General features: G+C 43.4%; 1 protein-coding gene and 2 long non-coding RNA genes across 4 annotated transcripts; 1 reads left to right on the plus strand and 2 right to left on the minus strand.

The window, feature by feature from the left end:
- Positions 1-448: 448 nt before the first annotated feature.
- Positions 449-14221, minus strand: LOC309860801. Of its 2 annotated transcripts, none has more exons than XR_014309642.1 (4): positions 13824-14221; positions 2231-2272; positions 1701-1761; positions 449-973 (listed from the first exon to the last, which is right to left on the minus strand). It is a non-coding gene; the product is annotated as an uncharacterized lncRNA (long non-coding RNA). The 2 variants fall into 2 exon arrangements; XR_014309643.1 differs by having other exon boundaries at positions 13645-14221.
- LOC309860813 lies at positions 6688-10003 on the minus strand. The gene is made up of 2 exons (XR_014309650.1): positions 9532-10003; positions 6688-7080 (listed from the first exon to the last, which is right to left on the minus strand). It is a non-coding gene; the product is annotated as an uncharacterized lncRNA (long non-coding RNA).
- Positions 14222-14288: 67 nt separating the features above from the next.
- ATP5PO (ATP synthase peripheral stalk subunit OSCP) lies at positions 14289-22767 on the plus strand. The gene is made up of 7 exons (XM_082723249.1): positions 14289-14417; positions 15577-15627; positions 16624-16734; positions 19016-19145; positions 19905-20017; positions 22210-22296; positions 22586-22767. The coding sequence occupies exons 1-7, from the start codon at positions 14382-14384 to the stop codon at positions 22697-22699; spliced, it is 642 nt and encodes a 213-aa protein (XP_082579375.1). The 5' UTR covers positions 14289-14381; the 3' UTR covers positions 22700-22767.
- Positions 22768-26208: the final 3441 nt, after the last annotated feature.

Genomic DNA, 26208 nt, shown 5'->3' on the forward strand with positions numbered 1-26208 from the left:
TCGAGCCCTGAATTGGTCTCCCTGCTCTGTGGGGAACCTGCTTCTCCCTCTCCCTCTGCTGCTCCCCCTGCTTGTGTGCCTGTTCACTCTCTCTCTTTCTCTCTCTCTCTGTCAAATAAATTAAAAAAAAAATCTTAACAACAACAAAAAAGAAAAGATAATGATTACCAAAAGTGTCTCCGAAGTCAGGGATCAAGGCCAATTCTACACACAGGTAAGCTGGGGAAGGAGAAAGTTTGAGCTGATACAAAATACTTCTCCCATCAGGCGGGGGTAATGCTTGAAATTTCCAAAACATTCGCTTCTTCGGATTAAGACATCACCGATCCTTGTTAAAAATGTAAATGTTCTCTTGCAGCAACTACATATTAATCCATTATTAACCTCGAGTGCTTCAGCTAAACTTATTAAGTCGACTTGCCGAGTGAAAGGGACGTAAGACAGGTAATTACTTTTTACTCTTTATTAGGAAAATGTTTAAACATGCAAAACCGAAGGCAATCATATAATAAACCCTTCTATGTTCATAACCAGCTTCAACAATTATCGTCCTAAAACCAATCTGGTTTCATCTATCACCCCCCCAAACTGAACTATTGTGAAGCAAATCCAAAACCTTTTTCATATTTCATGTGTGCATATTTTAGGACAAAGCTCCAAAATTGAAATACTGTTAACATTATCACAATATCAGTATCATACCAAAAAAAAAAAAAAAAAGAGAGAGAGAGAGAGAGAAGAAACAACAAACAACAACAAAAAACAGAAAGAAACAATAATTCCTTAACATGGTCAAATATCTGGTCAGTAGTTAGCATTCAAATAGCCCCAAAGGAACAGTTCAGTTTTGAGGTAGAAGTAGCGTTAGGTCCGGTATATAGCAGGTGCTGGTTCTAGGTCTCCCAGGGGAAGAAGGGGCCACGGCGTGACTATCATCCGTTTCATTGTTCTGTTTTGTTTTCCAGTTTCACGACTACCAAGAGCGATCGACGTAAGGGAAAAGACATGAATGTGTAAGCCAAAATATGAATTACTCTCCCTATCAGCCAATGACACTCACCAGCCTCCCCCAGCTGTCATAAAAATAATTAAGAGTTAGGTTTCCTTAACCTGGCAATACTAGGACTTGAGTAGTTAATCCTATTGTGAAATTCACCTGATTAAAGATAAGCCAGCTGTACTTGCCTGAGCCTCAGTTTCCTTGTACAATGGAGGCAGTAACAGGGCATACCCCACAGGGCTCTTCAGAGAATTAATAGAAGATAATGTATGTAAAGCACTTAGAAAAGCTCCTGGCACGGTAAACCCATAAGGAACATCAACTATTATATCGTTATTCCCCGGTCTCCTTGGAAATCAAAACTTGGGCAAACCGATGCTTGATGAAGATCCTAATGGTCTTCTCATGGCCACCTCCTCTGCTTGACAAAACACTGAATCTGAAATATTTTAAGCTAGTGTGCCTCAAAGTGTACTCTTCAGACCACCTGAACCAACATCACCCCAAGTGATTATTTCAATGTGGATTGCTAAGCCCTCAGCAGTTCTTAGGGATGCTAAATCTTGAGAACTTCTGCCTTAAGTTCACCCGAATGTACAGTAACTTTCCGTTCAGAGGGAAAAGACAGCGCAGTGTGGCAGAAAGAACCAGGGCCCCGGAATTAGGAGGTCAGCAGTAGAACTTGGCCATCCTCATTTACCTGCAGAATGGAACTGGTAACATCTTCCTTACTGGGGCCACAGGGAGAGCCAAATGGAATCCTGAAGATAGGCAACTACTTCCCATTAATCAATCAGCGTGTGGTATTACTTAGTTATGTTATTATCCCAATTCCAAGAACCTAAATATAGAATTCCTATTTGGTGCTTCCAAAAGCAGACCATGTGTTCTAACGATGTTCATGACAAAGGATCGTATTCATGGCAGTCTCATTCATTCATTCATTAATAAATATTTATTGAGGGACAGTTCTTTGCCAGGAACCGTGCTGGCATAAACCAGGGGGAAAACAGTCATATTCCCTGTCTTCTAAGCACTTAGAAGGCTCTGAAGTACCACAGGTCAAAGACCAGACGGGGTGGGGGGCATCATAAAGCTCACAGAAGTCAAGAGCTAGAAAAGGACCTTCACAGATACAGTTCCTTCACAGAACTGGTGAGAAGTCAGAGACCCAGAGAGGGGACATGGCTCCACGTCCCTTAGGGAGAAAGTAGCTAGAAAGGTACTCACTTCTTAGTTCTCGGAACTGTTCTTCCTCTGTGTTACTCTTTCCTGCACCAAGAAAAGCAAAGAAGCAAAACAAATACTGAGTTGTTTTTTTCTCCATGTCATCAGAATGAATCATTTGAGTTGACAGCAACAAAATTCTTCCCACTTAATGCAGAACTATTACATTTTTTTTTATTTCTCATTTAATTTAAAAGCAAGTTACAAAAAGCAAGTTACAGAATGGGATCTCGTTTTTGTAAAGGAGGTATCTGTGGCATACAGAGAAAAATGGCTATACAAAATAAAGATTATCAATAGATAGTTCCTAGGGGCTACAATTATGGACACTTTTTATTTTCTTCTTTATACTCCTGGAACTTTCTCGGAATTTTCTTAAATGTTCTACAAGGAACACAAATTACTTCTGTAACACCAAAAAAATGTTATTTCAAAAATAACGTTGGTTTCTTTTTTTCTTTTTAAAGTCCATGTGTTTTGCCTTTTTGAAACTAAATCTCACCTCATGAGAGTTTTCTAGAATCTTTTTGTCCAAATTAATTCCAAAAATCAAATGCAGTCTTCATTCTCCAACAAAAGAGATGTGGCATGAAAGAGTCACCTGTCGCCAGACCTCCTCTAAGATACGCTTTGGATTTATCCAGGCAAAGACACACTGTAGTCTTGAATTTGGAATCAACTGATCTACAAATATTTCCTGAACACTACCAAGTTCAAGGAACAGCATTGTGCCCTGTTCTCAGAGGTCAAAGATGCACAAAACATGATCAGAGTCTTCAAGAAATTTGGGATTTCACTGAGGCGGGGAGACATAAAAATATACAAAGTTTAGTAACAAAACGTGATATTGAACAAAGGTGTGATATTGTGTTTTGGAGCAGCAAAGACTGTCCATCCAAGGAGCCATGGGAACCAAGTGGCAAACAGGAGACCGAGGGCAGTGGGGAGCCATTGAAGGTTTTTATTTTTCAGCGGGGAGGTAACCTAAGATCTGTGTTTCAAGAAGATTAAGGTCTGTAGAATGTACAATCGTATTTGAATAGAGGAGGAAAACAGCTGTAATATACATCAAGTGGAAAGGAAGCAAGGTTTTAGGTCCAGTTCAGCCACTAATATGGCAACTCTGAACCTGTCGTTTCTACTGCCTATGACTAGTTCCCTCACCAGACAAATGGGAGAACAGATTCGAATCTCTAAGCCCTGCCCAGCTGTCAAAATTCTTTAGTTCCATGATCCAAGCAAGAGTTGCAGTGGTGAAGAGAGGAATGGTCTTACTCTAGCAGGTGCCTCTTGGACAGAGCTTCTAAGTCATCTCAGGCACCAACAAAATAAGGTCAGATACTCCCTTTTTACTCTTATTTTTAAGCCCTTGGGTTGTTTTGCAGCAAATACTTTCTTTTCACATGTTCTAATGAGAAATAACCTATATACCATAAAATTCACCCTTTTAAAATAGACAATTTAGCAGTTTTTCACATATTCACAAAGTCGTACAAACCTCACCACTGTCTAAGTCCAGAACATTTTCATCACCTGATAAAAGAAACCCTGTGACCGTTAGCAGTCACTCCCCACCCGTCCCCAGCCCTTGGCGATCACCACTGTACTTTCTGTCTCTGTCAATTTGCCTTTATGCGGACATTTCATATAAATGGAATCCTACAATCTGTAGCCTTTTGTGTCTGGTTTTGCTCATTTCTTTCGTTCTATTATCAATATCTACCCACGTGGTAGCCTGTATAAATTCATCCTTCTTATGGCTGAATAATATTCCGTTGTACAGATAGGCCACATTTTATCTGTTCATCCATCGATAGACATCCAGGTTTTCTCTACTTTTTGGCAATGCATTAATGTTATGCTCTTATTTTTCAAGGAAAAGCTATCACAGGAGCTGCCACGGCTTGAATTTAAAAAGAAGTGGAAATTTGGGATGGAGGGAGGGTGGTCACTCCTGGACAGTGACAAAACCATTTTCATCCACAGTAACTGTTGTAGACATTCATTCCAACACCTTTTTCCATAGATACCGCAGGGGTAAACAAAATAATTGTATCTCCAGAGAGTGTGTGACTTTAAGTGAAAATTTTTGAGCAGCAAAGCCCATTCCATGGATTAAAAAAATGCCACAGGATTAGGGGATAATCTTTAGCTTTCATGTTCTGCCAATGAGAGAGAATTGAGTTTGTAGATTCCCAGGCATGACGGAAGTAGCGTCTCAGCCTATGTGTGACCTGCTTTTCACTCTGTAAACAACCAATTCAGACCCAGGCATTTCAGAGTTTCAGCATTTCTTCTCCTTTTCCCACAGTCCAGGCTGTGAATTTCCTCACTGTATTTTTAGGAGCAGGAGAAACATGAAACACCACTGACCTGCCGATATCCGTGTAACAATGTAAGACCCAAGATGACCTTGTCTTTTCCTAAATCAAACTGAATGAAAAATAAGACCAATAAAATATTTATCCTGTTGACATGAGACCTCTGAGTTTAGACCTTCCGAAGTGCGGGGGGCTGAGGGGAACGAGAAAAAAGTAAAACTCAGCTGTATGTTTCCTTCTTGTGGTTCTTTAATAGAATTTCAAAATTATCATACCAGTCAGAAAAAGAGTAGAGCATTTGAGAGCTTTATCACCGAGGAAAAACATTTACTAAGCACCTGTTGTGTGCCAAGAGTGAGGAGTTCCATGGTCTCTTGTAATCTATTCAAAGAGAGAAGATCTAGCCATTAAAAATCACCACAGTTTGCTGGTGGCTTGGGGGAGGAGAGAATGGAGAGTAACTGCTAATGGACATGGCATTTCTTGTTGGCCAGACGAAATGTTCTTGAATTAGACAGTGGTAGTAGTAGCACAACCTCCTGCAGATAACAACCACTGAAATGTACATTTTTAAAGGGTATACAAATATATGATATGTGAACTATATCTCAATAAAATAAAAAATGGAAATCATGATAATGACACATGGAACTATTAACAAGAAGAGTGAAAAAATGTCTGGTGGTAGGGTACAAGACAGGTCTTCTTTCAGTCTCAGGTTGGCTCCTGAACAAAAACTGTAGTAAACTTCTCTGCATTTGTTGATGCCCTCCCCAGGCTCTTTCCACAGGGCCCAGGTCTCCCCCATTTCCCAGCTTGTCCTGGCTCAATGGATACCCCCGTGTACTGACTCCATGGAAGTTCTCGTAACTACTTTGCCCCCAAGGATGTGTTTCAAGTGAATGCTGCCTGGCTTACAACGTGATTTGGAAATATGCTGCTGGCTGTGTTTTATGCATTTTATCAAGTGTTTTTAACTTTGTACTAGCTACAACCATGAAGGGCACAGTTTTAGAAGGTTGAAGTTAAATAATAATTTCACACCAGGAAACACTCAGCTGGGGCCACCTATCCAAAGCTGCCTAGGTGGTCAATATTCTGGAGCCCTGGAGGTGGAGTCACATCAGGAGGCTGCTTAGTGGCCACCTGGAGAGTTGGGGGCTGGACAATATCACAGTTGAGCCCATGGACTCTTGGAAGATGACTGGCCGTATTAGCTTGCGTGTGTTCATTAACCTCGCTAGACCTCAGTTTCCTCTTCTGTCAAACAGGGGTGATCATATCTATAGGTAACCCACAGGGTTTTGAGTAAATGAGTCTACGGTGCTTGGAGATATGGCTGGCATGCACTCACCACTTAAGAAACGGTGGCCACTATTAGGAATATTACTACTTCTTGGGCTGTTGCTGACTGTCCTTAAGGAAGAAAGGTGTTTGCCATATCTAATGTCTTTCAAGGAGGCTGGCAACCTGATTGGGCACATTTCAATTGTCAACCCACTTAAACTGTTGCACTCTAAAATGAGATAGTGAGGTTATGGATCCTGGAGGAACTTAAGTCAAATTCCATGATGGAACCAACAAACGAGATTTTTGCATTTTGACATTGCTCATCAGCTGTAGACTTTAAACTGCTTAAGCCCAAGGGCCCACTCCTCACAGGTTCTCAAAGGCTGGTATGGGATTGTCTGTGTCAGAACCATGTGGGGTGCACTTGTTTAAAATGGGAAATTGCCAGGCCCCACCTAGAACTGCTCCCCATGAAGGCTTGAGGGAATAACTCTGCATTTGAAGGAGCTCCTCACAGCCTCTTGGGAAGCTATATGTAGAAGAATGAAACTCGACCATTCTCTTACACCATACACAAAGATAAACTCAAAATGGATAAAAGACCTCAACGTGAGACAGGAATCCATCAGACTCCTAGAGGAGAACATAGGCAGTAATCTCTTCAATATCAGCCACAGAAACTTCTTTCAAGATATGTCTCCAAAGGCAAAGGAAACAAAAGTGAAAATAAACTTTTGGGACTTCATCAAAATCAAAAGCTTCTGCACAGCAAAGGAAACAGTCAAGAAAACAAAGAGGCAACCCACGGAATGGGAGAAGATATTTGCAAATGACAGTACAGACAAAAGGTTGATATCTGGGATCTATAATGAACTCCTCAAACTCAACACACATGAAACAGGCAAACATATCAAAAAATGGGCAGAAGATATGAACAGACACTTCTCCAATCAAGGCATACTGGAGGGTAAGTGAGAGCCATAGCACTAGATTTGGGTCTGCAGCCCAAGTGCCTACTAACAGTGCCAAGCACATGGCAGATGCTTAAGGCATCTTTGTCTTAATAATAGAGAAAAAAAGACAGGGTGCCTGGGTGGCTCAGTTGGTTAAGCATCTGCCTTCAGCTCAGGTCATGAGTCCAGGGTCCTGGGATCGAGCCCCACATCGGGCTCCCTGCTCAACAGAGAGCTTGCTTCTCTCTCTCCCTCTGCCTGCTGCTCTCCTTGCTTGTGCTCTTTCTCTCTGTCAAATAAATAAATAAAATTTTTTTAGAAAAAAGAAAACTAATGAAAAAAATTTATGACTCAATAAAAATCATGGAAAAATAAATAGGTGGATGAATGGATAATGGATGAATGAATAGATGGATAATGAATGAATGAATGAATGGATGGAAGGATGATGGATGGATGATGGAGGGATGGATGGATGGATGATGGATGGATGAATGGATGGATAATGAATGAATGGATGGATGGATGGAAGGATGGATGAGAGATGGATGATGGATGATAGATAGATGCATGCATGGACAGATGAAGCAACCACGTGTATCAAGTTTCTTTGTTCCTCTTTATCATGTTGTTCCTGAAGAGGAAACCATTAACATTTATTGAGAGAATTTTTTTCAGGGTAAAAGCAACATATGACCGATGCTAAAAACTTAGAAAATACAAAAAAGCAAAAGGAAAGACAAATAAAAATCACCACTCAGAAATTACCATCCTCAACACATTCGTGTAGTTCCTTCTGGTCTTCTGTGTGATGCATATAAACACAGGAGTGCTTAACAAAAATATCATCCTATTATAACCCAGTACTCTCTGAGCCTGCTTTCTTTAACTTAACAATGCATTATGAATATTTCCTCAACTCAGGAAATTCTTTTTCAGCATAATTTTAGATGGCAGCATAGTATTCCATCATAGATAGGCTATGATTTATTTCAACCCCATCCAGTCATTGAATGTTCAAACTCAGTAATTAACTAAAAATGAAATGTACATGTCGATTCTAATTCACATCTTCAGTGGACATCTGTATTTTTCTAAGTTTCACAGTTGATTTCAATCAGTAGCCAGGATTGATGGCTACTGCCCCCAAAAGCCTACTTCTAGAATGTTCTCGGGAAACTTTTGGAGTTAAAACACAAATAAGGAAAATTTCCATGCCTCAAGAACATCAGCAGACCTGGATTATGTAAACTCTGTTGATTTCAGTGTGCACAGCATTGTCACAGATGACAAGAGGAAAAAGCAGGTACTATTGTATCGTCACAAGGGGACCAATGTGTTTCAGCGCGTCCAAGATGGCACCAACTTCATCTCTGATGAACAACCACTTGGAGAGCCACACAGCGATACTCTGCCAACTGGAATGATTTATTTTTATCATTTCTTTCCCTTTCATTGCTTCAATTAGTTGCCAAGATATGACAGGAGGAGCTTGCTATCTCTTTGGGGCTCGGATATAGAAGAAAATCCTATAAATTTAAAGACTCAAAGATTAAAGAAAGCCCAGAGTTTATAAAATTAGGTGCAATTCGTGCTTTTGATTTTTTTTAAGATTTTATTTATTTTATTTGACAGAGAAAGAGATCACAAGTAGGCAGAGAGGCAGGCAGAGACAGAGGAGGAAGCAGGCTCCCTGCTGAGCAGAGGGCCCGATGCGGGGCTCGATCCCAGGACACCGAGATCATGACCTGAGCCGAAGGCAGCGGCTTAATCCACTGAGCCACCCAGGCGCCCCTCGTGCTTTTGATTTTTAAACAAACACCTGTACCAGTTTCTTCTAGACTATAACAAAGGAAAGGTGATTTCTAAAAGTTAGGAACTGGGGTGCCTGGGTGGCTCAGTGGGCTAAAGCCTCTGCCTCTGGCTTGGGCCATGATCTCAGGGTCCTGGGATCCAGCCCCACATCAGACTCTGTGTGCGGCAGGGAGCCTGTCTCTCTCTCTCTCTGCCTGCCTCTCTGCCTACTTGTAACTTCGGTCATATAAATAAATAAAACCTTAAAAAAAATTTTAAATTAAAATAATAAAAATAAAAGTTAGGAACTGATGCAAAGGGAATTGACGACACACCCCTGAAGGCAGGATCCGTCTTGGTTGCTCTCATTCCTGCAGCATCTGTCATGATCTAGAGCCCAGTGAATGGTTGTTAAATGGATTAATACTTGAGTGAGTGAATGAATGAATGAATGGATGAAGGGATGGTTCTCTATCCCATTTTAAGCACAATAGAGCACAATAGAGAGGGTCTGAATTACTCAGCTTTCCTGCAGATTTGGTATTAGTCTCCAAAGACCAGCCCCCTCATAACTCCTGTATTGCCTAAAAACTCAAATAGGTAGGCCTTTTATCCAGCAATCCTATGCACAGGATCAAAATCCACCAAGCTATATCACCACTCCTGTCTCCCCCTAGAGAGGCACTCAGTTAGCAAAATGAAAATCTTCAGGATCCCTTACCACATCTGGCTCAAGGGGCCATCTGCAAGGTCGCACTAACTCATTCACTGCTGAAACTGTGGCTGCATTTAAACCCAGGGGTAGAAAAAGCTTCCTTTATACTCAAATCACCTCCCCTGCGCAGTTCCCAGCCCCGCAGGACTGGCTGAGGCACCGGCCTACTGGGGTTCTTCTGCATCGCCCTTGCTCTGAACCACATGACCCGAGAGGCCCAGCCTAACTTACCAGGAACCTCAAAGCAAGCATTCCTCTCTGGGTGCTTTCTCGCTGAGAACAACAACAAATGACCGCTCTGGCCCCGAGTTTGATGGACACACCCTTGCGCAGTACATCCCACTTTGGGATCCAGAAAGATCACAGCTCTCCCCCGGGGCTGTTCAGAATCCCACCGCACCACACACCCCAGTCCCCGTTCCGCCAGCACGTCCCCTCCAGTGGGCATGCATTCCTTGCCCTAAACTTTTACTTTCGCTTTTACTACAGCCAAATAATTGTGCAAAGAGGGGGAAAAAAAATGGGTAATTTCCCCCTTTTTTTTTTACCATATAATTTCCTGTTTCCCGCCAAACTCCAACAGAGCCTCTACTGTTCACACGTTTTTATTTGCACCAAAAATACATATACTCTTTTTTTTTCTTTTTTTAGGTAAATGGTGTTCAATGCTTTCTTGTTGACCAGTAGGTCGTGAGAGCTGATGGTTGCTGCAGGAAGCCTGAGAGCTGAGGAGGCCCAGGGAGGAGCTGAAGGGACATTAGAGGGGCGAGCTGCTGTGGCTTCTGAGACTGGCTTCCACACTGAGGCTGGGCAGTGGGAAGGAGAACAGTACTTGTCTGAGCCCAAAACACACGCGGCCGGCGGGAGAGCATCTCCTGGGGACTGTTTTGCGGGTCAGACCTGATTCTTGCTCGCTGGGTGAGCACTAACACTCAGGTTTGAGCAAGGAAAGCTCTAGAAAGAAACTGTTTCTGAAGCCAGAGGCTACGTCTGCAACGTGAGGAGATGGCTCCCCCCAGTGTTAGGATGGTTCTTCAGAAACCCAAAGGAAACTAAGCCAGAGCCATGACCTTGACCGCTTCAAGGTGGTGTGACCCACAGGCCTGGAGGAGGAGGGGAAGGAGGAGGCAGGTGCCCAGCTTGGGGGGAGAGTTGACCCAGAGCCGGTCCTCCCTCTGTCGCCCCCAGATCCTGCGTTCAATGCTGCAAACCCCCAACACAGTTTTCTCCAACGATTCAAAAAAGCGACATGCACAGTTTTCAAAATAAATTCACTGGAGAACAGAACCTCCCCGCCCCAAAAAAGAGAGAGAATTGATGCAGAATTCAGTCCAATATAAAGAAATACACAAATAATGCAAATATTTTCGAAGTCCTTTCAGTGTCACAAAATGTGTAGGGGAAAATCATATTACCATCCTTTGCTCTAAAGATACCAGCCTCTGTAGGCATTTGGCAAAGCTAAAGAAAATGGCCCGAGGATGGAAGAGTCAATGCTAGGAAAGAAACCTTGAAAGTGCTCTGGTTCACCTTGGAGGCTGGTCCTTTACAGAATGTATCTACTTCAAGCCATTCCCCTTCATGTCAGAAGTTGAGTGTTACTATAAGTTAGGACAGTGTCCCTCTCCTTTATGGGGCACATAAGAAAGTGACAAGATCATGCAGCTCTTTTTTATTTTTTCTGATTATAGTAATGACACATTCTCATTAAAGAAAAATACAAAATATAGTTTGTAATTTTCTTCCTCGGTGTCCTTAAATATTTTCCATGTCGTGAAATATTTTTTGAAAATCTCATTGTAATGGTTGCACAATGTTCTACTTTTAAAACCTTTCTTTAATGCTAAGACATGTTTCCTTTTTTTTTTTCCTTTCCTGTTTTAAAGTGAAACAAAATAGAGGAACATAGGAGAAAATAAAAAAAGAGAGAGGGAGGGAGGCAAACCATAGGAGACTCTTAACTCCAGGAAACAAACTGGGGGGTGCTGGGGGGGGGGAGATGGGGTAGCTGGGGAATGGCCATTAAGGAGGGCACATGATGTAATCAGCACTGGGTGTTGTACGTAACTGATGAACCACTGGATTCTAGTCCTAAAACTAATATTACACTAGATTTTAACTAACTAAAATTCGAATAAAAGCTTGAAATATTTTTTAAACAGTGAGTGTAGTAAACATTTTGAACATTAACCTTCATTCAGATTTCTGAGTTTCTGGGTCAAGGGGAAAGTCACTTCATTTGTTGAAACATGCAGTTAAGGGTCTAATGACCCCAGGCCTCTGTTTTCCATGCCAGCATATGGTGCCTTTGCAGAGGAAATACGTCTGGGAAAAATATTTGTTTTGAATCGAAACTCAGCGTAAAATTTAAAAGTTGAGATTTGACGCTTAGGTTTTGTTTTCACAACATTTAAATAATTCAAGGTTATCCAGAGAGAAGGTACTATAAAAGCAGCATGCTAAGTCTTTTCCCTTCTTCTACAGAATAACATTTTTTTTTTTCCTTTCCAAATTCCCTATTCTTGCAGAGCAGAAATTATGGCAGTCATACAGCAGGGAAACTGCTGGCTGTTTGTCCACGAGGGTTGGCATCTGGGACCCTGGCCTGTCACTGCAGTGTTTTGCCTGTGGTGAGAGTTCAGCAAACACCCACCAATCCAAGAGCAGGTGGAAGGGAGGTTGAAATGCAAAGACATCAGGCTTCAGGGCTTCTGCTGTGTCTCTCCCATACTCCAAATCACCAAGATGTAAGCAGTATACACCGGCATCAGACTCCTACGCTCAGAAGTACATCCTGAGACCCAGGACTGTCATTTCTTCCATGAGCTGCCTGAAAAGGATCTGAGAAATTTCCACACCTACAAAGTGGGGGAGTACCAGACTACCTAATCTTAGAGTTGTCCTGACACTCAACATGAAAATGAAACCATATATGTGGTCTAAATGAGCCCTAAAACTCAAGTAATCACATTAAATAAACCGGTAAATAAATTAATCATTAAATAACTCTAAAATTCAGATAATCACAAACTACTCTGATGGTCACATCCAAGGGGCTGGAGAGCATTGGGGGTAAATATTAAGAAAAGTGGAGGGCATCTCCCTGGTGTTATGCAACCTTACAGTTCACTTATAATGATCAATACAATAGAGAGTCTAGAATTTTCCAGGTATGTCTGGCCCCAGAACTTTTGATTTGCATCACATCTAATAACACCCCATATTAGGAAACATGGGGTTGGGGGTTTGATTTCACATAGAATATAAGGTCTCTGAAGGCAAGCACTTTGTTCTGTACCCCGCTGTATCTTCAAGGCATAGAAGAGCTGCCTGCATATAATAGGTACTCAATAAAATTTACATTCATTGCATAATGAATATACTTTCCATTAAGCTAATAGCATCTGAAAAGAGTTTGCATAGTGAAGTGAAACTTGGTTTTTCATGCTCTGCTAGTAAAAGTGTAAATAGATTAAGATTTTTGAAAAGCAGAAAGTATGGTAAAAGCAGCCTGGTGAAGAACTTTTAAAGGGTTCCTACCCTCTCACCAAGTTGTGCTGCTTCTGGAAATTTATTTGGATGTTATTCTAAGTATGAAAAAAAAAAGTTTGCATTTAAGATGCTCAGGAGATGTAGTATTATTTAAAATGGAAAAAAAAAACACCTGAAAATGATCTGAATTATGTTCAAAAATCATTGAATAACTAAGATACAGAATATCCACTTGAAGGGTTATTCTGTGCATAATATGCTTATGGAAATGATGTAACTTAGAAATATTCTTATATTGTAAGCATGTATTCACAAACCATATATAATTTAGTATCCTTTTTTTCTTGTATTAAGGAAAAAGGCAAGAAACTAAACTATATAGGAATTGCAAGCCATAAATGTAATAAATGCATATATATATATATATATATATATATATATTTTTTTTTTTTTTTTAATTCAGGGGAAAAAAACTAACATTGAGTGCTACTCTGTCAGGCATTTTGTTCTAAATACTTTACATACATCTAACTTCTTTATTTTCCCAATAATCTATAAGGCCGTCACTATTGCAATTGCAATACTCCGTATAATACTGGAAAAATGCTGGGAGATAACACACCCAAATATGACAACAGCTGCCCCTGAGTGATCGAAGAGACAGCAACTACACTCCTTGTACTTTCCTGCATTTTTACAAGTGTTTCGTAGTGATGAGAAAACTGCACTCTAAAAGGGTAAGTTAATGAATTAATCTGTGTTCCTATAATATATCTGAACAGGAAAAAACTTTTTAATTGCCCACAGGACCCCTTTATTTCAACAGGGAACTCCGGTCCGTGCTCTACTCGCCAGTTTTCTTCTATACAGAAGGGAAAAATAAAAGGAAGCTCCATTTAGGGTGAAATACGTTGAAAATCGGCTATTTTTACGAATGCACAGAAACTGGCCAAGGCTACTGTTGGGTTTCCAGTTTCAACGTCGCATTTGCTCAAACCCCAAGATAATCTCGGATAATCACTCCGCCCTACCCAGAATGAAGAATTTAGTCACCAGAAGCTCACATGCCCTCACAAATCAACGAGTCAGTGGTGAGATGTGGAGATAAGGGTGTGGAGGTAGAGGAGCAGTCAGGGCCCAGGCACTGGACAAGAAGAATCCGCACCGGCCGCAGGAAGGTTCGTTACTTTTTATGCAGCGGGAGGAACTGTCCTTGATACACCCTTTGGAGCGGTAGAAAGAAGGGGTAAAAAGATGCTAATAAAGCTAGCTATGAATGTGAAATTGATCACACGCCACCTATGTATCTAAATGGCAGTTTAAAAACTAGGGACAATAAATCCATCCTACACTAAGGACCATTTAGTAACGCAAGCATTTTATCTTACGGGGCTGTCGGAGCCCCCTAGCTCAATGGGTCCAACCCACTTCTAAAGACCACAAATCCCAGCCTGACTGCGACCTCTGCGCATGCGGCCTGAAGACCTACGCCTACATTTCCCAGCAGGCCGAGCGGCTACGCTGACGCACGCGTGCGCCCTTGCGTCTCTCCCTCTAACTCGGATTTGACCTACAGCCTCCTGGACAAGATGGCTGTCCCAGCAGTGTCTGGCTTGTCCCGGCAGGTGAGAGAACGGACGTCCTGAAAACTAGCGAGACGATCCCTCCTAGGGTGAAACGTACCAGGTCGTTAAGTGCCACGGGGTGAGGCCACAGCTGGGGAAGCGTAGCCGCCATTCAGCGTTGTGGGGCCCTGCGAGTGGGGGCAACACACAGGAGCTCAGGCAGCCCTTCCTCCCTTCTGTGGAAGCTCGCGGGGCAGGTGGTGCAGGGTGACGCGTGCCTGACCTTGGCGACCCCCGAGTACAGCCTCGGGAAGCAGGCAGCTTGAGGAGCAATGGAGGGGGGGGCCGCAAAGAAAGGACACGGCCCACCCCTAAGTCACTTAACTTCTGTGGTGGTGATGGTGGTGGTGGTGGTTAAACCGGTCAGGGGTCACCAGTAATGCTAAGGATTATTTGCAAAGCCCATTTCACTTTTTTATAAAGAAAATGAGACGGAAAGGTTTAAATGACTCGTCCTTGGCAGCTCAGCCAGGAAGGGGTAGGTAGAGCTGAGATTCGAACCCACAGTCATGCAGAAGATGAAGTTGGAAAGAAAATTCGTTCTCTTTATATATAAACTAGGTATCAGCACCATGCTTTGCATATCGTGACACCTTGCAGCTTAGGTAAGTTGCCTGTAAGTGATAAGTCTTTTCATCCCCACCGCCAGTTAGTATAATACACAACAGAACTGAAATTATTTACAGGTGACCCGGGCTTTTGCAGATTTTTTAAACAGTGGGTCCCAGCTGTGTTCCTTGGTAGACAAAATACATTTCTCAGAGCTAGGGCCTGTGCTTACATCAGAGTGCTGCAGTGAATCTTTATTTTCCTATAGCATTTGGAGTCTAAGAAAGTGACATCTCGTGCACATCGTGATTGCAGTCGTCCCATTTTTTATTAAAATCCTTGCTCATGGGTGGTAACATAAACACCAAAAATCTTGTGTTTTTTTGAAACCTGCATTTCAGCCAGATTTGTGTTCTCTCTCTTACCTGGATGCCCTAGCCTTTCCTTGTTCCTAGCAAATGAAGGACTTGGTGGGAAAGCAAATTTCCCAGGCAACTTGGGGTGATTCTTCAGTGGGGAAATTGACTTCTGGGTAATAAAGAGCAGCTCATGTGACCTACGTGATGATGCTCAGAAACTAATAATTTAAAATGTTTTTATTGTTTTGAAGGTGCGATGCTTTAGTACAACCGTGGTCAGGCCATTTTCCAAGCTCGTGCGGGTATGTCAACTTTTGTATTTGTAATTAACTGTAAAATAGATGAAAGTGTGTAAGTCAAACAGCAGTACAATTAGGGCATAGATTTTTGTATAAGTACTACCTAAACCATTCTGCATGCATTATGGTTTCCAAAATGTGATGTGTGCATGGGGGTAGAGAATGGAATAAGTTGAATGCCTGGTGTGTGACAGGCCCGTGCATTACCTTTGTGAGAAATTTCTTAAAACCCCATTACAGTGATGGAAAGTAACCAGTCTTCCCGTTTACAAAAAAGGGAATGGACTCTGGGAAAACCTGCCTAAGGTTACTCAGCTTGGTCTTAGAGCTGGACTGGAACTAGATCTTTCTCATTCAAGGCCTGAGCTTTCCCACTACAACCATATCGCACTGCCAGGCATATGTAGTCATATATTGATGATGGTGTGTGGGGAAAAGGCTACAGTGTCTTGTGAGAAATCGTTCAAGCTTGAGGCACTCAGTAAGTTGCTAAAGAGCTCTGTGAAACTGAGCATGGGTGAGGCGGCACTGTAGGGGGAATTTATAATGTTATTATGAAATATATAAAAATACCCTGGTGTATGTTTGATAAATACCTGTTTTCTTGGCTCTAATGTGCAAAACGGGCTTCTATCAGTGTTTAAAATCTCCAGTACTTGGAAGTGACCAGTTACTGAGTTCCAAGGAAGCATAAGCTCATCTCAGAATTAACGTAACTGATTTCTATAGTTAGAGCTGAAAAGGACACCGTGTTTCCTCAGCACCTTGTTTTAAGATGAAAAATACAGAAGCTCAAAGATTGAGTGACCCGGCCAAGGAGACAGCCCTGATTTTTTGAGAATTGCCCTTCAGAATAGCTCCTTGATGATCTGTTTAAACTGTTTTGTGCTTTAAGTGATGTCATTTTTTAATATACATATTTAATGCTCCTCTTGGTAATATGATGTTGTCTTAACTGGTTTTCTTTTACTCTTCCTCCCCTACCCCATCCTTTTAAAGCCACCTGTTCAGGTATATGGTATTGAAGGTCGCTATGCCACTGCTCTTTATTCAGCTGCATCAAAACAGAATAAACTGGAACAAGTAGAGAAAGAATTGTTGAGAGTAGCAGTAAGTAGCGTTTCTGTTCATTACTTACTAAGTTTCCATCGTGTGTTTTTTGCTTTAATTATCTGACCATGTATCCCTAATGAGGTATATCCTAAAAGACAATGGAGTACCCCAAAAAGGGGAGGGGGAACAGGTTTTCTGTAACCATGTTGGTAGTGAGAGTAGTGGGTCTTACTATTCTGAACCTATTGTATAATAGGTACAGGTAGAGCATATCAAGGATATTGTTATTAGGAACCAAGATTTGGGGCTAAGAGAAAAAATAGAAGTCCCCTTTGAAAATCTGTCTTTGTATTTCAGGTATTTCCAAAATAGTCTTTAGAAAGTGTATTATAACCTTCTTTACCAGGAATTTATTTTCTTTATGAAGCCTTTCCTCAGTTTCAATTTTCATTTTATTCCCAAAATGTGAGAGGAAAATGACCAGAGCTTGCCGAGCAGCAAAATTAGGAAAGGTGTATGGGCTCCGTAATGATAATAGAGAACTGACAAAGATCATGAAGCTTACAGGGGAAAGTTTATTTTTACGTTTTTTTTAAATAAAAGGAGTAATTAGTTGAATTAACAGAAGTCTACTCTGTAAATTAAAGAGGAGAATCTCTGCTGTGATTTGAACTCCGTTTTCTAGGTAACAAGTTCTGCCCATTTTGTCGCTTCCCCTTCTCTTTTCGCTTTGTAGTTGCCACCCCCAACAGTAAGTTCTAGATGAAAGAAGAAGAGTCTAATATATACTCTTTCCAAAAAAATTTTTGCTCTTTTTTGGTTTTATGTTTTAAGAAGTTCTTATATTCTTAATCTGCTTATTTTTAAAGATTTTTTTTTTTTTAATCTTAACTGTTTGGGAGAAAAAACCCTCACAGGCTAGTCATGTAGGATAATACTTAACATATTTTGTACATTTTTCATTTTAAGCTTTTTATCGGAACTTTTGTCCTCGGCAGACAACGATTTAGCTCTCTGTTCCTTTTTTGTCCAGTTATGTCCACAGGTAACGCTTGCTGTCTTAGTTGGTGTGATTACGGTCCACCCAGAGCCAGCAGCCTTACTGTTGGAGACGCTTGGGAGGAGGGTAGCAAGAGCAGGCAGGATCACACATGGGAATTGTTGGAGGCGGTAATGACTGCCCACTGCTTGCCGTTTACGCCCATCTTAAACCTGAACGGTGGTGGTCACGTTCATGAGCCTGACCTGGGCTGTGGTCATTAGAATGGGATTTGACTAAAACCTGGAAACCAGTTAAGGTGCAGAGACATAGAAAGGAGGCAGTTAACCTTAAGATGCTGTAAAACATTAGTGTTTCAGTACTGGCAGGAAAGGGTGGTGCTACGCAGATGCCGTGAGCTGCCCGCTGGGTGATGCAGCAGAAAAAGATGAGAAACGTGAAGGACTGCATTCCCCTAACACCAGAATGCTCTTTCATTTGTGTAACTCAGCAGTTTTTAGGGGGAAATATTGTTTCTGTGGAGTCACTCAAATTGTTTTAGCCTGACAAGCAGCCTAGGTTAGAACCAGAATTCCAGCCAGGAGCCTGGGAGAAGGGGCTACTGGAGGTATTTAACTGGAAGGTGTCCAAATGGAAACAGGCCATTGGTTCATTGAACTCTGGCCTGATACTGAGGGGAGCAAGGTGCCAGAAGCTACCCTGGGTCACTGAAAACAGACATTTATGAATTAACAAAATGGAGATGCATGGCGCAGGGGCGGTGGGGGAGGTGAGTCTCTGGTAGCTGCACTCCCACTGTGTGTCCGCTCTCCCTCCCAGCCGGACTGAGGCTGCTCTGGAAACACCAGAGGTCTCACGGGCTCTATAAAAGGCTGGACGGAGTCAGAATCAGTCTGAGACGGAGAGGCCCCCGGAAAGTGCATGACAAGGAGGCCTCCTTTGCCATCAGACCTCCTTTCTAGGTCTGCACCTGAGGTATTGGCATCACTGGCCTCCTCATAGTATGTGAAAATCTAGAGTCCTACCTGCATTAAATAACATTAGCATAGGCAGTCATTGACTCTTTTGGCTGCTTAGTTTCTTTTATCTCTCTTGAAAAGCAAACACAAATTTAAGAAACTTTATATAAAGTGTTTTTAAATTTTTTTCAAGAAATACCATTATATCCTGGGCAAAATCAAGGTATGGTATTCTCAAAGGCAAAGAAAATTACTTGACTGTAAACTTTTCTTCATATGTGCTTGAGTGCTCACTTCATTAACGAAATATGTGATTCATAATAAAGTATGTTGTGACAGCTAGAATCATTAATGCTGTAATATTTTTTGGTACTTTCAGCAAATCTTGAAGGAACCCAAAATGGCTGCTTCCATTATGAATCCCTACATCAAGCGTTCCGTGAAAGTGAAAAGCCTAAATGACATGAGCGCAAAAGAGAGATTCTCTCCTCTCACATCCAACCTGATCAGTAAGTATTAGATCTTTCCCACTGAAGCCCCTGAACATCTTGCTACCAGAAATGGGGTCCATGGACCAGGAGCCGTTAACATTGCCTGCCTTTTGGAAGTGGAAAATCTCAGGACTTAGCCATCCTGCTGAATGAGAATCTGCGCCTTAACTAGCTCCCCATGTGAATTAATTGTGCGTTAAAGCTTGAGGAGCACTGTCCAAAGCATATTAAGATGTAAGAAAGTAATTGCAGTCAGTACTTTTAACTTATGGCGGAGACCAGCGGGAATCATACCAAGAAAATGGCTTGGAGCCAGTGGTTGTGACTCTGTCCTTGAAGACATTTGCATTCGTTGGTGCATTTGGCTTGTTTTTTAAAGTCCCTTGGTCAACCAGAGTATGAGCTCCAAAGAAAGTGCGTTCATGTCATCATCTTTGAATATGGATCTATGTCAATTTGAGGTTAGACTCCAACCAGAAGTAAGAGAGTCACGTGGCAAGCTGTGAAGAAGGCAGCCGTTGCAGATCTGTGAGACTCCCTCCCCCCCCCCCATACCCATGCTACTAATTTAGATGTGAGTCAGTGCTGGTTCTTTTCAACACTGAGTATACTTTTTAAATAACGAGTTGCATCCTCTTAATTCACATTCTTAAAGGACGTCGAATATGGTATTTTAAGACTACAAATCTAAGCTTGTTTTTGAGGTGAATATAATATCTCATGAGTGATCTGTTTCGAGTGAGGTTCATCTTACAGAGACAACCTTCCCTTTCCCAGATTTGCTTGCGGAGAACGGTCGCTTGGACAACACCCCTGGAGTCATTTCTGCCTTTTCGACCATGATGAGCGTCCACCGTGGGGAAGTACCGTGCACAGTGACCACCGCATCTGTAAGTGGCAGCCTGGTGCCGCTAGATTTGCTTTGACATGTCATGAGTCACATTTTGCATAATGAACAGGAAAAAACGGGCTGAAATCCAGAAATTGGTAAAGGTGACTTGTCACTTAGGAGGTTGACTTCGGTTCTTATACAGTTTTGCTCTGGAAGGGCCAGTGTGTATCTTCTTCGTGCCTCCCTAACCAGTGACCACTCAGAAGGACCAGACTGGTTAAAAATGTATTGGGAAGTAGTGGTTATTTTCCTTTACTAGTTGGAGATATTTTGTAAATATCTTATTAAGTAGACTCTTGAAACTGGGGTGTCTAATTTTCTGTGATGGTGAATGGGAGCGTTGAGCACATAGGCCCTTTGATCTTGTTGTGTTGCTGAAATGGGCCGTAATGACAACATTTTTTTGAAATCTGCTGTATGCTTGGTACTTTATAACTTATTATTTTAATAGCAGAGTTCCATGTGAGGTAGAATTATCCTTATTTTATAGATGAGGAAACACAGGAAATTAAGCGGCTTGCCCAAGGTGACTAAACATGGAATCAGGATTTGAACATGGGCCTCTCTTGCAGAAGTACATGTTCCGTAAGCTACACTGCGTCCCCAGAATTAATTTTGTTGATGTCTTAAATACCTGTTTCCTTCCTACTGCAGTTCACTTGCTACAGGAAAGCAACCTGTGGGGCTTAATTATCAGCAGAGGATGGTAGATTGGCTTGGAATACACAACACCTGACCTTGTCTGGTATTTCTGGTGTTTACAAGATACTCTGACTCTCCAAAAGAGCGCAAAAAAGAGACATTTTAGCACGTAGTAACATTTGCACACTTGTAGCTCCGTAGTTGGTGCCACGGAAGCACATAACTGGCCGAGAATCAGCACAGCTCCGGCCTTCACCCCGGCGCACTGGGACCGCAGCAGCTCTCCCCAGCGCGAGCCCGGGCGAGGCTTCACCCGGCAGGTGGTCACACCGTCCCCGTGGCTAAGCCCTGGTGCAGGTCACTCAGAGATAAAAGGACGTGATTTCTTTAAAGGTGCATATTGTTGTAAAGTTTCTTAGAACCAACTGTTGATAATGCTTTTGAAGCTTTTGAAGCTAAAACTTATTGAGTAAATAGGTTTCCAGTGTTTGAAAACAAAAGGAAAAAATCACTTCTTGATTAATAATCAAGAGCTTCTCGCTGCCCTGAATCCTCTAGATTCCAGGAGATGGTGGGTGTAAAATGCCCGGCACCTAGTATGCGTCTCAGTGGAAGGTGTGCACATACTTCGAGGTTCTCCCACCTTGGAAGCTCAGTGAATAATGTTTTGATGAAACACCGATCGACTTGGGGCACCTGTGGGCCTCAGTCAGTTAAGCGTCCGACTCCTGATTTCAGCTCAGGTCATGATCTCAGGCTTGTCCAAGCCCCTGCTTCAGGTTCTAGCTCAGTGGGGAGTCTGCTTGTCTCTCTTCCTCTCCCCACCCCCCCCCACGCATGCACGCTCTCTCCTTCCCTCTCAAATAAATCTTAAAAAACAAAACACTGATAGATTGTTACAGCACCACCCCTCACAAGAGACATTGTTAGATCTGTGCAAAGAGAGAAGACTTTTCTGCTAGTTTTTGGACTCCCAGATGTCGGGGTGGGGAGCTCAGATTTGTGACAGGTGAGAGGCCTCTCCTTCAGCCTGACTCGCCCACATCTCACCAGGAGCAAGAGTGGGGTCAGGAGGGGCTGAACTGCTAGTGTTCGCTCTGTCAGAGGAGAGGCCAGAGCTGCCCCCCACCTTCCCTGGCCCTCCCCGAGGCTCCAAGAAGGTAGGGGTGTGCCTCTAGAGCTCCTGCTAACTGGGGCTTTGGGGTTCTAGGACCAGATTAAACTGCAGCTTTCCATCCGGGGAAATAGCTGCACAGAGAAGAGGCTGTGTCCTCAGGCACGTTCATGTCCGGGTTTTCCCCTGTGCCTGGGTCTGAGCAGCACTGCTAGTTCCTAGCTCTGCTAGTTGCTAGTTCCGGGCAGCAGAGACGGGGAGGGAGCTGTGCTCACAGGGCTCCGGCCACTCCCCGATGGCTCCCCGGCCACTCCACACGGGGATTCACCAGGCCGGTCTTGTGGGTATGTGCCAGTGAGATTTTCGGCCTTTTACTGTGGAAAGTTTCTGTTGTGCTTTATTTAAATTTAAAGAGTGGTTTTGTCCCTTTCTAGCCTTTAGATGAAGCCACTCTTACTGAATTAAAAACGGTCCTCAAGAGCTTCCTGAGTAAAGGCCAAGTCTTAAAATTGGAAGTTAAGGTAGGTTTCTAATTATGTCTGGTATGTCTCCTCAGGTTGTCTGACAGTTTAATGGCTATGGAAAGTGAAAAATAAATCTGATGATATACTCAGTTGCTTGTACTAGAAATTTTATATTTTCCACTTAAATGATTGCAGATTCCAGGCACAATTTGACTTCTGCTTTTCTCTAGATGTAATTGTAACACCCTGATTTATGCAGCATGTAGACCTTTCAAAAGCACTTTTCATCTTTCTGTTTGATCAATGAAATGTCAGTGCTTTTTCATGTTTCCAACCTGTGTTCTAGACTGATCCATCAATCATGGGTGGAATGATTGTCCGTATTGGAGAGAAATACGCTGATATGTCTGCAAAAACCAAGATTCAGAAGCTGAGCAGGGCCATGCGGGAGGTTTTCTGAAAGTGCTGATTTTCTGTCGGTGAAAATTCCTAAACTTGGAGCAACAGTAAAATGCTTCCTGAATAAAACATCGTGTTTTCTGTCTTTTTTGAAGTGGAAATACGGGAGCCTTATTTTTCTATCTTTATTTCAGAATCCCCCTAGTTGAAAGGTTAAAAGGCCCATTGTCTGGAGATTTTAGTTTGTGTAGATTATTCTTAGGAATATATGGAAGCTTGTATCATTACAAGAAACAGTTAAGGGGCATCTGGGTGGCTTAGTTAAGCGCCTGCCTTCGCCTCAGGTCATAATCTTACTGGGATCAAGCCCCACATCAGGTTCCTGGCTCAGTGGGGAGCCTGCTTCTCCGTCTCCCTCTGCCTCTGCCCCCTGCTTGTGCTCTGTCTCTCTCTCTCTCAAATGGATAAGATCTTAACCCAAAAAAAAAAAAAAAAAGTTGTCATTTATTGAGGCCTTTTATGCCAGGCACTATTAAGTTCGTAATGTATCTTATCTTACCTGGGTCCTTGGCCTCTGAGCCCAGAGCCAGGGGAGGGACTGACCCTGCAGGTGGAGTTAAGACACCAGCAAACCAGGCCACTTACTGTCCTGGAGTTTCTGTTGTCTGTGCCCATGCCCAGTCAGACACTGGAAGTGGTCCTCCGGGCCGGTCAAGACACGGGCACCATGTTCTCCATGCTTCTTACAGCTTCTGCCCGTCGTGGACCAACGCCTGTTGCTGTGTCCTGCATCCGTCCACCCAGTCCGGTGGATTGGGTCTGTAGAAGGTACTTTGGAGAGGGCCAGCCTGTGCTCATCTGATGGCTCTAATAAGTTTCTAAGTCCCGTGGGTCTTGTTTTGACCCCAAAGTGATTCATTGTAAGACGTATTGTTCTATTACCTGTAAAGGCATTGATGCTTTCTGTAAAGGCTTTCAGATTCTTGCCAAAAAGATGTCTTCATTCTAGAATCTACTAGAAGAATGCCATTAATCTGCTAATAGGCATTCGTTCCCTCAATCCCACTGGGGGCAGAGTGGGGGTGAGAGCTGGTTATTCAGCAAAAGAAGCCAGCAGAAAAGCAACCCCAGCCCCTGTGCATGTCCTCAACCAAGGAATGGCCAGGACGTTTGGCCCAGAGTAGGAAATTGGGATGTTCTCTCCCGCTGGAAGCCGCCATTACAGTGATGGCAGCCCCGGTTGCTGAAAAGCTCAGCCCGCTGGTGCTGCCAATTCTCAGAGGGCTTTCTAGCCAACCAGCAAGCCAGCACCGCAAATGTTAGTACAGTCCTGTTTCCACCAGCTGGGACCCAACACAAGGTGCTAAGACATGCTTCTCTGACGATGACAGTTAACCTGACCGGGCTGCCTGAAGGGATTCCTCCGAGAATGACCAGTTTCAGGTGAAGCCATCATCACACTGCGGATTAGAAGGATGTCCTGTGGGCCTAGAACCTTTACCTCGGACGGGCCAGGCACAGACCACCAGAAAGTCCATAAATAAGGGGCTAGTACACCATCTACAGTAAAGCTCAGGATGTAGACTTTAGCTGCTCTACACCCTGGGACGGTCGCCGGGTGGCTGGGAACATGTCCCGGGATCGCCCAGGGAGTGTGCGTGCAAGCCTGCTCTGCTGCTCCAACCTCGGGGACACCCCAGCTTCTCCAAGCCTCAGTCTCCTCCCCTGTAAATGGGAGCGACAACACCCACTTCCACAGTCGCTACAAGAGGGGAGCAAGATATCAAAGAATTTAGTCGAGGTCCTCGGAAATGTCAAGATGTCAGTAAACATGAATTACTGGCTCCACCATCTCCCACTTCCCGGGATCACCTGACCCCAAAGATCAATTGATGAGACAGCACTCACCTGACAGTCACATGACAGAGTCCGTCTGGTACTGCCTGTGAACATCTCAGGTCCTCAACGGCTTGCCCAGCACTCCTGGTTCCTAATAGAGCATTAGGATGACTCCTGCTCCATCGGTCCTCCAAGGAGGCCTTTCCCTAGTAAAATACCCTTAATCTGGCATATCTCTCCCCCCTTCCCCATATAGGATGCCACATTAGAGACCACTTCACATACCTACAATTTATAACAACCTTGTGATACAGACATCACCCTACTTTCAAATGAGGAAAGAGGTTGAGGGGCCCTGGGGTGTGCTCAGCATCACGTGCTTGACCGACTGGTGGATCAAGTCCCCAAGCGCAGGTCTTTCACCCTCCATTTTGTGCTGGTCCACCATGGCCCTGACCATGTGCTGGCACACGGCCTTCCATTGCTGAAGCCAACAGGCAAAGCGAATCTTAGTTGAGTCTCTGTGTCCCTTCCCACTTTGTCCCTAAGATGCTCCCGATTCACACCTTCACCCAGGTCAGATCTTCCCTACATTTTCCCTCCTGTTGGCCTTCTAGAAAAAAAAGTTCCCCAGACACCAGCTGTCTCAAGTGCCTGTTCTTGGTCACCCTCCAAGAGGGTTTGGACAGCAAACTGATTCCCTTCCTAGAGCTACCCCAGGTGGGGGGACGACTGTAGCTCGGAAGTCCTGCAGGCATGACGAAGCCTGGGGCCATTGTGCACCCCCATTGCTGGAACCAACATGCCCTCCAGCTGGAACAACACATCCCTCCTGGCAATCATGCTGGTCTGAAACTCTGGCCAGCCAACTGCATAATCACCTGATAACTGACAAAACACCTCGTTGGGGCCTTTTGGTACCTTCCCAGAAGCCAGGAGTACCCAGACTGCTGGTTGGCCCCAACATTTGGTGACCCAACTTTTAGCTGGGCATAGGGCCACCCAGCTAGGGACTCCATTTACTAGTGTCCCTTGTAGTGCCTGATCAAGGAATGAAGTTCCAGCAAACGAGCGAGGGGAAGAAATGATGTATGGATCTTCCTGGATTAACCTCAAGAGGAACCAGCATACAATCCTCTCAGGAGGTCCCCTTTCCATCTGGTTATATGCAGACGACAAGGTGGGAGCTGGAGCAACGGCACCCCAGAGTAGAGCCGATGATTTCAAGGGCGGGGCCACCCTACCTGCCCAGAACTTGGACCTCTGGGTCGTTAACAAGAGGGCAAAATAAACCTCTCTTGTTAAAGCCATGGGATGTTGGGTCTAAGTGCCAATACCTGAGTCTGTAGCCCAACCAGTACCCCAAGTTCCCTCAAAAGCCCTGTCTTTCTACATCACAGTTTGCCTCCTGACAACAGCCAGCCCCACAGGGCACTAGGCAAAGCACAACACATGGAAGTCACTGTAAAACCAGAAGCTTCTAAGACATGTGGCAGCTGATGGACAAAATATCTTTAGGAGAATGTTTTGCTGTAGCACTGCCCAAATCCTTCAGATCAAACCCAACAACGTTCCTGTTGGTTAAGCACACAGCAACAAGGGAAATGACAAAATGCTTCAAATACTGCCCTATGTGATCATCAGATCACCGGTGGGTCACTCTACCCACAGATCCATGTACATTTGTATTCAAGCAAGGGAATGATTACAAAGCAACTTAATGTGACTATT

This window comes from Mustela nivalis (assembly GCF_964662115.1).
Source record: "Mustela nivalis genome assembly, chromosome: 1".
Classification (NCBI taxonomy): domain Eukaryota; kingdom Metazoa; phylum Chordata; class Mammalia; order Carnivora; family Mustelidae; genus Mustela; species Mustela nivalis.